The 12,539-nt window shown below is 36.5% G+C and overlaps 1 protein-coding gene across 19 annotated transcripts in view; it reads right to left on the bottom strand.

Moving 5' to 3' along the window:
• Positions 1-12,539, bottom strand: part of MED14 (mediator complex subunit 14) — a 317,032-nt gene that overhangs the window by 42,850 nt on the left and 261,643 nt on the right. For 10 of the 19 annotated variants that reach the window (XM_081564474.1, XM_081564477.1, XM_081564488.1 and 7 more), the window contains 8 exons: positions 10,785-10,890; positions 4,296-4,469; positions 3,507-3,636; positions 2,914-3,042; positions 2,483-2,590; positions 1,585-1,717; positions 696-846; positions 86-197 (listed from right to left, as the gene is read on the bottom strand). In XM_081564474.1, coding sequence (XP_081420600.1) covers positions 86-197; positions 696-846; positions 1,585-1,717; positions 2,483-2,590; positions 2,914-3,042; positions 3,507-3,636; positions 4,296-4,469 — 937 coding nt within the window. In that variant the 5' untranslated portion in view covers positions 10,785-10,890. Of the gene's footprint in view, positions 1-85; positions 198-695; positions 847-1,584; positions 1,718-2,482; positions 2,591-2,913; positions 3,043-3,506; positions 3,637-4,295; positions 4,470-10,784; positions 10,914-12,539 lie in introns of all 19 variants that reach the window. The other 9 variants (XM_081564475.1, XM_081564478.1, XM_081564487.1 and 6 more) reach the window with 1 other exon arrangement.

The following is a 12,539-nucleotide window of genomic DNA, read 5'->3' as shown; positions in this document are numbered from 1 at the left end:
TTTATGCCTCTTGCATTGGCAGCCGAGTTCTTTACCACTAGCACCACCTGGAAAGCCCCAGAAATGTCAATTTAAAAGAACCTACAGTTTTCATTAGCATTGATGCCTCTAAGAATGGCCTTCAGTTCCTGAAGCTTCTGATGAGCTCGTGCATGGACACTGTCAATCAGGAGTTTTTCTATTGATAAATGATCAATCTGCATAAACAAGAACAGAATCGTATGTACAATTCAAACATTTTTACTTTAAAAGTCTGAGAGTAGATTACTATGCTTCAAGATACTTCCTTTTAGAATCACACTGATGAAGTGTTAACCAATAAAAGAAAGCAAACGTAAACAACGGTATTGATAGCTTAAAGGCTACAGTTAACATCTGGCAAGTACAGATCAAGACACTGTTAATTATAGTTATCACAGTGATTAAATGGCAGATCCTAACAAAAATTAAAATGGTGATCTATCTAAATTACAAAATTTGAAAGAATATCTTAAAAATTATACCTTACCATATTAGATGTTAAAACAACCACAACAAACCTACCAGCATAACATTCATTTAAAATAAGTTTCATAAAGGGTTTTAGGAACCATTAGGTATTTTAAAGAATTTGTGCTAAAAGCTTAAGTAGAAATGATAAGTTACGTTATATTCATTTAATCAAGCCAATATTAAAATATATTGAGTTCTTTTACCTTCATGGCTCTTTCTACTAATTTGGAATCAGAAGCTGGCAAAGGGGGATCATGAAAAATCTGTAAAGGCTTGGAGGCATCATTCTCATCAATTTTAATTGTAACTTTGTGAACAGATGCTGTCCCTGTTTTTCTCCCAAGAACCTGTTGACTAAAGAGAAAAAAGAATATTAAGAATTAATATTAAGAATTTTTTCCAACAATCTGTTAACTTCTGGAATAAAAGAGTCTACTGCGCACCTTATCCAAAGCCTAGAACATGGCAGGCCCTCACTCTTTGTTGAGGGAATATTAATATTAGGAAGACAGCTATTCTGTAATCCAACACAATATGATCTACTACATTAAAAAAAATACACATAGAATTAAAAACACATACACACACAAAAAAATCCCCAAACAAAACAAACTGTCTCTAAGTGGTGCCTATTCACCTCTGATTCCTTTACAGAAAATGAAAATCAAGCAAAGTTCAAATGGAGAAGAGAGGATTATAAGCCTGATAACTGACTTTCCCCAAAAATTTGTAAAAAGTACAATTCAAAATATAACACTGTGACTGGCAAGGATTTTTAAAAAAATGATACCCAGTAATTTAACCTACTGGTCTTTTAGCAATCTGGTTTGAAGCTACAGTAATCTAATCTTTTAAGAATAGTAAGTTTTAGTACAAACAGACAAATATCTACATATTTAAAACATGCCATGTTCTAAGAAAGGTGCTCATTATGGATGTCCTATGTGGTTTATGATACCATGGGACCTTACCATACAAATTCAGGTCGCTAGATATATAGATACATACAGTAAATCAGATGCATGAGAGAAAAGGAGAAACACAGAGTATTTACAGTCATGGCATGACCCCAGCAGAATCAACTTTACTTACTTCCAAACTGAGAGGGAGAGGCACTTTCCTGCATGATACCTTTCCACCTGTACAAGGTCTCCCCACCGCTCTCGGATTAACATTAGAGTTTGAGAATGTAGCACTTCTAACTGAAGTGATAAGCAGAAAGAATCTGATGGATCTCGTTAAGTAAATCTAATATATTACTACAAGAGCCAAAGAAGTATAAGAAAACTTCATATAACAAATGCTCTGTTCCCCAAAAGTTGACCATTATATTTCTCCAGTGATGTATATAAAAGGAGGTGCAATTTGTGACATAATTTTAGAAAAAGGTTTTACATTTAATTTTGAACCAATATAAACAAAACATAAGGTCCAGGTTACCCCTTAATTCATCATAGTTTAGGGAATACAGGTAGACCAAATAGTACTATTTCTTCTCTCCAAAGAGTACTATTTGTACCTCATTATTTAAAATTTTTACCTGCAAAGTCAACAGTAAAGTGAAAAGCTTGATTTAAAAAAAAAAAAAATAGATCTACCATTATTCTTTATACTGGCCAGTTCCCAAGCCCCTTTCCACCCTGAAAGGGTAAGGGAGAGAGTTTAAGCTGCTCCAGTTCAGGACTAGAGGCAAATGGAAACATGTGTGTGCTGGGGGATGTTGTTGTTTAGTCACTTAGTCATGTCCGACTCTTTTGCAACCCCATGGACTGCAGCACGCCAGTCTCCTCTGTCCATTGGATTTCCCAGGCAAGAATACTGGAGTGGGTTGCCATTTCCTCCTCCAGGGGATCTTCCTGACCCAGGGATTGAACCTACATCTCCCACATTGGCAAGTGAGTTCTTTACCACTGAGCCACCAGGGAAGTGTGTTGGGGGTGGAGGTATACAAATTCTTCACAAATACAGGGCTCAAATTTCAGAAGGATACGCAGGCAGTTGTACATGTCCTGAAGAGGTTTCTCATCAGCAAAGAGCCTAGATTGTACCAGTTGATGGATAAAGTTGATCTGCATACTATGAACCAAGGCTCGCCCATCTTCCATTGGCAGGAAAAAAGAAGGTGGTTACTTAGATAAGTGTCCAGACTGTGTCATAGACCAACTAAGGAAGAGTATACTCACTAATGATAAGTTAAAAAAAAAAAAAACAACTGAACTTATCTATGAAAACTACTGATTATACTATAGAAACACTGAAACCTTTGTGGTTAGTAGTGAGTTATGATTATCATAAAATCTGTTTCAAATTACAGGATAAATTGCTAAACACATGTATTATTCTGTAAGAATGTATCAATAACATAAAAACATCCAACATTTAAATCAATACTTATGATTTAAATCAGTATTTATGATTTACCTCCTGTTTCCTTATCCTCAACTAGAATTTCTAGCTTGAGAAGACGCCACGGAACATCAGGGTCATCTCCCATCACAGTCAAGGTGGCTTCAAATTCTCCTTCAACTCGAAACTTCACTCGGCCATTTGCTTTTAGAAGAAGAAAAAGAAGTCTACTTTGCTAGAAAATAAGCAGCCTCCTCCTGCTAACCTAGAACTTTTCCGTCTTGCTCACAAGAAATTTTAAATAGATTGAAGATTCTTTCATAAGTGTTCAAACAATTCAGTTTTTCCTGCATTAACAGTAGCCAGCTTCCAGGTCATCAAGAAATCAAAGGCAACTCTTCTAAACATCAAGGAACAACACTGAGGCTCAACTCTAGGACCCAGGCTCTCCTCCAGCCCCAGGTGATCTTGCCCTCTCCTCAGCTTCAAGTACCACCACTGTATTTCCAGATACAGTGAAATGATATGGCACAAATTACGGTTTCAAACACCACCAAAATTGTAGGTAAAGACTTCATAATGATATTTTAAAAGATAAAACTCCCCAAAGCTGATTTTAAAAATATTCTAACAAGTCAATTCTTTAAAAATATATTCCAAGCACATACCAACTGTAAGATTTGCTAACTGAGGAGGAAGATCCGTGGTTACAAGCCGATGTCTAAGAATCTGATTCAGCTGGTGAAGTGTAGCTTGTTTCTCAATTTTGGTAATTGGGTCTGGAGGAATAATTTTATCCTACAAAAATGTTCAAGTGATTTAGAAATAATGTACAAAGAGACATAATTTTTACCTGCACTTGCCCTAACACAGTATTTTCTTACTTTACCCGAGAGAATCTCAACACTCATTTCTGCAGTCTATATCCAATAATAGTGACCATTACTATCACGTATTAGAGTATCAATGATTTCACCAGTCGACCGGCTAAGATAATAATGCAACACAATCTTCTTCATGCTCTATTTATGAAACCAACTTAATGTCACTAGATGATTTCTACCACTTCTTAGAAGTATAAAATACGATAGCACCAAGTGAATAGCACCAAGTGAATAAACAACTACAACAAATTTTATAAAAAACACTTCCGAAAAGCAACTAGTGTGCCATATTTTCACATCTGAAATAGATGTTACCTTTGCAATTCTGTTCACTCTCACCTAAATGAATATATAACTCATTTTGATAGCTACTCATGTTCTGGCTCCAATTTATTTCAACACCTCCCTTCCCCCAAATTTTAATTAGAAAAAACAAACTACATGAAATAGTTATTTTAAAACACAGAACAGTTGGTGTTTTTTTTTTTTTTTGGACTGGGCTACTTATTAATATTCTAGAATCTAATGCCAAAGTCTTCAATTTTGGGGGGGTGGGGGTGGGAACACACTTACCCTAATGCAGGTTGGCAGCCGTGGATAAGACCCAGTAGTCAGTACATCAATAGCATATGGGATGGCAAAACTAGGCAGGCGTGCATGGACCAGAGCATCTCTAGCTAACGAGGCCAGGCGATCTGCAGTGTCCACAAACAGGATGGCTTGCTGATCTAAGAAGCTTGAGATCATCTTTAAAGCAAAAGGTAAACGCATTAAGCTTCTTTGGAAACTAGCCACCTTTCACTTCATGTATCATTTATTGATTCCAAAGTAAACCTTAAGAAATAATATAGCTTTTCCATACGTCAAAATATTTCATCAAAAAATTTTCCAGTAATTTGAGGAAAGAAGAAATAGTTTTAAAAACCACTAATTTTCTATCAATTTAAATAAAAGGTTTCCCAATTCATTTCTCCATCCTTAACATTAGACATACATATGACAAGTTAGGAAAAATAAATAGAATAAAATGCTTTTTCTCTTACAGACTTCTAGAGTTGACTGGTAATAAGGTAGATATAAATGCATGAACTCCTGAACCCAGACTGCCTTGGTCTCAATTTTAATTCTGCAACTTATTAGCCCTGTAACCTTGGGCAAGTTACTTCCTCTCTGTGCCTCCGTTTTTTCAATATAAAATGGAGATGGTTTCCTCCCTCTCATAAGTTTGTTCCAAGGATTAAGAGTTTATGCATATGAAACCTTTAGAACAGTGCCTAGAACATATAAAATGCTCAGTAAACATTGCCCATTATGAGATCTAGGCCAACTTCATGCCCGATACAGAAAACCTTTCCATCAGTTCTCTACTCAATGCATTTCACAGGTGTGCCTAAACCAACAGAGTTCATCCAGAAGCTGAAAACTAATTCCTTTCTGGAACAATACTTAAAAGTCTCTCGTGTCCTTCAAACAGGGGAAGCCGCACTCTATCTTCAAGCTGAACATTCCAAACCATATCAATGAGTCTTCACATCTCCAAATTCCTGACTTACCATCCCTAGTCCACTGCTTGGAAATGGTCCAGTTTATCAGTGATCAACTTAAAATATAGTATCCAGAATTAATAACACATCAGGCTCACACAATGCCCTACATTTTCTCAGCATTCCCACACTTATTATCTGATTTTTACAACTCTAAGAAATAGACAAAAAACAGTTAATTACCATCACCTTAAGAGATGAAAAACTTGAGGCTGAGGTTTATACACTTGCTCAAAGATAGTCAATAATCAGAGAAGCTGGAACAAAAAACTTTTTTTCTAACTCTTCAATTAAGACCAGCATAGCCCTGTAGCAATGCTACCTTCCATGACTAGTAAAATGGGAGTCCTACAAATACCACCAACACTCACTTCTAACATCAGGAGCCACGACACTGTAACCACATAGCAACCTTGAAGTTAACTAAAAGGACTTGATCTTCTGTGCATCAATCTCCTTCAAGTAAGGTCCCCTTTCTCATCCTGAACCTGAAGCATGCCTCTACTCTGCTTTGACTGTGTGGATCACAATAAACTGTGGAAAATTCTGAAAGAGATGGGAATACCAGACCATCTGACCTGTCTCTTGAGAAACCTGTATGCAGGTCAGGAAGCAACAGTTAGAACTGGACATGGAACAACAGACTGGTTCCAAATAGGAAAAGGAGTACGTCAAGGCTGTATATTGTCACCCTGCTTATTTAACTTCTATGCAGAGTACATCATGAGAAATGCTGGGCTGGAAGAAACACAAGCTGGAATCAAGATTGCCGGGAGAAATATCAATAACCTCAGATATGCAGATGACACCACCCTTATGGCAGAAAGTGAAGAAGAACTAAAGAACCTCTTGATGAAAGTCAAAGAGGAGAGTGAAAAAGTTGGCTTAAAACTCAACGTTCAGAAAACTAAGATCATGGCCTCTGGTCCCATCACTTCATGGGAAATAGATGGGGAAACAGTGGAAACAGTGTCAGACTTTATTTGGGGGGGCTCCAAAATCACTGCAGATGGTGATTGCAGCCATGAAATTAAAAGACGCTTACTCCTTGGAAGGAAAGTTATGACCAACCTAGATAGCATATTTAAAAGCAGAGACATTACTTTGCCAACAAAGGTCCGTCTAGTCAAGGCTATGGTTTTTCCAGTGGTCATGTATGGATGTGAGAGTTGGACGGTGAAGAAAGCTGAGAGCCGCAGAATTGATGCTTTGAACTGTGGTGTTGGAGAAGACTCTTGAGAGTCCCTTGGACTGCAAGGAGATCCAATCAATCCATCCTACAGGAGATCAATCCTGGGTGTTCATTGGAAGGACTGATGTTTAAGCTGAAGCTCCAATACTTTGGCTACCTCATGCGAAGAGTTGACTCATTGGAAAAGACTCTGATGCTGGGTAGGATTGGGGGCAGGAGGAGAAGGGGACGACAGAGGATGAGATGGTTGGATGGCATCACTGACTCGATGGACATGGGTTTGGGTAGACACCGGGAGTTGGTGATGGATAGGGAGGCCTGGCGTGCTGCAGTTCATGAGGTCGCAAAGAGTCGGACACGACTGAGCGACTGAACTGAATTGAAAATCATTTTGAATCCTGCTTCTTTCAACTTCTGTTACTGGTTTTTACTCAGATTTAGGTCATCCCAATTCTCCACTCACTCAGGACACTGTAAAAATGCTTAAGCCAAAGAATCCTAATGATTTCCCTCCAGGAAGATGTGCATCAATCCTCGTGGGGTGTCACAGTTTATCCGGCCTACACTGCTCCACCTTAAATGTGCGTAATTAACGAAACTCTCTCAATGGCCGTGCTCAACTCAAAATAAACTAGGCCAGCTGTATTTCTTTGACTTAGAAATCAAATTAATAAAAATAAAAGTTAAGTTTTGAGTTACTTATTAGTGAATCCATATAGGTCCCTAATGATCACCATGTTCTTTTTTTAGGTACTCACATACCAGCTTTTGAAATGATTAATAATAAACTCCTTTAAAATTTTTAACTGAGCACCAAATAGACACTTCTCTGAGGAAAATATACAAATGGCCAAAAGCACATGAAAAGATGTTCAATATCACTAGTCATCAGAGAAATGCAAACAAAAAACACAGTGAGGTGCCACTTCACACCTACTAGGATGGCTAGAACCAAAATGTCAGACAATAACAGGTGTTGGCATGGAGAAACTGGAACCCTCTTACATTGCTGATGACTATTTTCGAAAATAGTCTGACAGTTTCTCAAATGATTACTAAATATACAGTTACCATATGATCCAACCATTCCACTCCTAGGTTATCTACCCAAGAGAAATGAAAACACATGCCCACACAGGAACTTGTATATGAATGTTTATACCAACACTATTCATAATAGCCCCAAACTGGAAACAACCAAAAAGTCCATTAATGGATGAAAAACAAAATGCAGTAGATCCATACAATTCAGCTATAAAAATGAAGTATTGATACATGGTACAACATGGAAGACCCTTGAAAACATTATGCTAAATGAAAGAAGACAATCACAAAATACCATATATTATGATTCCATTTATATGTAAATATTCAGAAGAGGCATATCTATAGAGACAGCAGAGACTGCTTAGGGCTGGGGGGTACTTGGGGTGACAATTAAAGGGTAACAATTTGAAAATTTTCTAAAACTGACTGTGGTGATGGTTGCACGTATTTGTGAATATACTAAAAACCACTGAATTGCACACTTTTTTATTATTGTTTTTTGGCCACACCACATAGTCTGTGGGATTTCAGTTCCCTGACCAGGGATCGAATCTGTGCCGCCTGCAGTGGAAGTGCAGAGTCCTAACAACTGGACCACCAGGTATTCTCAGAATTGTACGTTTTAAATGGGGAGCCTGTATGGTATGTGAATTGTACCTTAATGTTGCTTTTAAAAAAGCTCAAAGAGAGAAACTTTTCTTTTTCTTAGCTAGAACATTATCCAGATTGTTTTACCATTAGTCAGAGTTCTATAAACCATGTATTTATACACTCAGCCAAACACTTAATATGTCTGGCATGGCTAAAGATCATTATCTATTAAGAACCTCTAATGAGTCTAGTTAAATAATCATTAAGTTGAGAACACCAAGTGTCAATATGTGAATAATCCTCTAATTCTCCAGTTAATGGACTTTATTCTTGACAAAAGCACAATGGTATCTACATTCACAAAACAAAAATACTGAAACGTTATGTATAAAGTTCAATATGAGACTTTATTCAGAATATGACTTACTGTGACAGTCAGTTCAAAAAACTAATAGGAAAATACTATGAATTAATGAAAGATGAATACAATATGGCTCAATATCAAAACCAAGAGTTTTAGATTTTGCTTGATATTATTTTATCAACATATAGCTCAGTAGTATCAAACAGGTAATTTAAAGACCCATGGTATAATTAGGGATTTAACACTGGATTTGAAAAATTGAACACTTGGATTTTATATACTTCAGTAATACCTAATTCTTCACTGAAAGTTTGAATATCTTTAGGAAAAGATTACCCCAAATTAACTATTGAAAAGAAACGTTGGGACTTTTCAGAAATACTATACCATGCTTCTTCATTTTGGCTAAAATAGATTCATTAGGCTTGGTGCCCAAATTTCCAAAAACAATGAAACAAATTGTAAACTTTCTGATGAATAAGCTTGAAATAAGCCAGTTTATTCATCTTTATTAAAAAAAAGTATTCTTTGAATGACGCTTTACAGTGTACAAAGACTTTCTGTCTACAAACTAATTTACCAAGCAAACCAACAGACAGATGAATAAAAGGACTTTTCCCCCATTAAAAAAACTCAATATATGGTACAAGATATCCTCCCTCTTTGACCAATGTTATATAGAAGGATGATATCAGCTTACTCCTAGAGACAAAAAAATCTGTGGCTAGAAATAAGTCTTCTTTTAACTTCAAAAAATATATTATTCTAGAATTTTAAGTTCTCAACTTCTTCATAACCTCTTTTCCTTTCACTTTAGCAATTTTCACATAAGCTTTCTGTCTAATGATAGGGGAACTTAGTGAAACTGAAGATATCAAATTCACTGGGCTAAAATTGAGGAGATATTTCAGAAAGTCATGGGCAGAAATACAATTGTGTTATAGATTTCTTTATGAAGTGAAACTTTATGGAATATGCAAACCCTAATAAATCTGAAAATACAGTTACTATAAAAATATTTCAACTTAGCTTGTCAGGTTTAAAAAATAAATTACCTCTACACTGAGTAGCTGATTTTAATTTATCTAGGAAACCTGGTAAATTCAGAATTTGAAAATGATCTGAATATAATTTATCCAGTATAAGCTTTTTTTGAACTTGCACCTATAAAAACTGATAAAACTTTTAAATGTCATTACATAACTGAAAGAGAAAAAAGAAGCTGAGCATCAATGTCAAGTTCACTTAGAGAATCTATCCACTTTTCCTACGGTGGCTAGAAGGCTACTTGGCCTTGCAGAGCTGGATCTGGAGAATTGACTTCAATTAATGTGGATTAATACATGCTCTCATCATTTTAGGATTTTATTCACTTTATTATAATTACTCTACCCTTTCCAATAGGAACTCCTTAACCCTTCTTGAACATAGCTTAAAACTTTTGAGGACGGGTGTGTGGTGGGCATATTTTAGCATCTTTGGTAAACTTCACTACAGGTCACCCTTTTGAATTCAAAAAAGTGACCCAACAGTCAAAAGACCACGAGTTTCTTGACGGCAGGGACTATGTCTTATTCAACTCTCAATCCACCATGTCTTTATGCCTTGTGTGCAATAAAGAATAAAGGTCTAGAGAATGAACAGATGAATAAACAAGTATGTTAGTCGCTCAGTCATGTCCGACTCTTTGCGACCCCACAGACTGTAGTCCACCAGGCTCCCCTGTCCATGGAATTCTCCAGGCAAGAATACAAGAGTAGGTAGCCATGCCCTTCTCCAAGGGATCTTCCCAACCCAGGGATCGAACTTGGGTCTCCTGCTTTGCAGGTGGATTCTTTACTGTCTGAGCCACCAAGGAAGCCCCAGTGAATAAATAAAGGGACAGATAAATGCTATTGTCAGTTCTGTGGCCCTGAAAAAGCCATTTAACTTCTAGGAACCTTATTTCCTTATCTGTAAAATAAAAAGAGAATACAGACTCTGCCACTCTCAAAGGGTTGTCAAGAAATCAAGAGGCAAAATTTAGGGAATATTTTGTAAACTCTAAAAAATCATACAAATGTAAACTAACCATTTTCCTCCTTTATATCCAGTCTCATATTTAATGTCTCCAGATATGGTCTACTTTTTTTCTCTGATTAGGTCCATAAACAAAAAATAAGTTTTTACAGATATATACATTATCATACAGAAATGATTACTCATATAAGTAATGTCTCTGAAAACATATCAGCAGATAGAGTTAAAATTAGAAACTATGCCTATTACAAGTTAACATTCCAAAAAGTTATTTTATATAAAATAAAGTCGAAAGTTTAACTCACCGCACATTTTTCCACTTTGCCAGCATTATTAGCCCATTTTACTAAAGCTAATAATCGAACAAAGAGTTGGCGTGTCCGGCTAGCAAACTGCACTATTTCTATTTTCCTTTAAAACAAAACAAAACAACTCTTAATGAATCAGCATATTTCAAGGAGTATTTCACAATTAATTTCATCTGAGCTAAAATATGAATCAATCTGTTTACAACCATTACAATGAAAGAACCCACCTAAAATATTTATCTAAATATGAATTATTGTCACATTTTGTATACCACCTGCATATGCTTCATTTTCTACCTCAGAATAATAAATGCAATAGAATGCTTAGGCAATGAATCACATTTTACAATTAATTTTATACTACAATAAAAGTTGTTTACTAAAATATACTATATTCACAAATATAAAATATTATATAGAAGTTAACTGGGTCACAAAGGGAACAAAATTATGCTTTGAAATTGAAACCATGAGTTATGAACCAGTAACCTTTTTGGTAAGAGAAAGAAGTGAAAAGCTCCTTACCAAAGCTTGAAACTGTATTATTTCTACAAAAGCAAGGGTCCATTTCCCATCTGGCAGGAGCATGATTTATAAAACTGAATAAAGAGCTTAACTACGCAACTCTTTACCAAACTAATTTCAGTGAAAAGCCTGGATATTAAGTTATCCAAGCAAAGTTAAAGAAAGCACTAAAAATAAAAGCTAGGTCTGTCCATATCTATTTTTATGCTATATCCACTACAATGCCTTTTCTCCCAATATCAGTATTTTTATCCTTTCCTCATAAAGCCTTAAAAGCTTTACACCAAAAGCTTTATGTTGTCAATCAGCATGTTAGCTAGACCTCTCAACTTCATGTCAGCTACAAAACCTACCTTTCATGGTTTACCTTAAGACACACAAAAAAATATTCAACAGGTCAGGACTGATGACAGGCCCCAGAAAGACACCAACCTCCCTCCAAGTGGACTCTGACATATTAATCTTAGTACAGCTATTCAGCAGACCTACAGATCCAACCCATACCTCTGCATCTCCACAACAGTAACCCTACAATGCAATGCACCAAAATGAAACCTGCTGCTGCAACATAATTCTGACTGAAGACCATAGAGTCTAGCTCCTATTAAGAGCATACATAGCCCACAAACAACCTGAAAAGCTTCCTGACGATTCAGCCTGCAATATGATTATTGGTAGTAGAAAGAGAAGAATCCAGGACACTGATACAATTATGACTCTTTGCCAGTGTCTGTGAAGGATCCTTAGAGATAAAACAAGCAGAGTGCATCACAGGCAAGACACAGCAGAAATGTTAAAGGTACACTCACATCTGGCAGTCACCTCAGTGCTGGGAGCCTCAGTGCTCTCACTCTAACTCAGCAACAGCTTACAGAGGAACTGAGGTCACCTCTCCTCTCCCAAAGCAAACATACGTGTATACTATGAACTCCATTTGCCAGATGAGCTCCTCTACTGGAAAGGAGACATACCCCTTTGTAAACTACTTTTACATGTTTTTTTTCTTGACACCATGCTGTCTCAGGTGACAGGCAGCAAGAGTTGGTTTTCCAAGGCCCAGTTTACCTTTCTACCCTAGAGTGGACAGAACACATCCTGATTTTCATTTCCTTCCTTTAAAATGGACCAGCCAAACTATAACACAGGTATGCTTCAAGGTAGAGGTCTCTTTTACCTCTATCTTTTCGATCTCTGTTGAATTCTATCAAAAAGGTCATTTGGAGTGGG

The sequence above is a fragment of the Giraffa tippelskirchi genome, chromosome X (genome assembly GCF_054371585.1).
Source record: "Giraffa tippelskirchi isolate mGirTip1 chromosome X, T2T-mGirTip1v1.2.pri, whole genome shotgun sequence".
In the NCBI taxonomy this organism is placed as follows: Eukaryota; Metazoa; Chordata; class Mammalia; order Artiodactyla; family Giraffidae; genus Giraffa; species Giraffa tippelskirchi.
The sequence above is the reverse complement of the archived record's forward strand: the minus strand, read 5'-3'. Positions and strand labels throughout refer to the sequence as shown.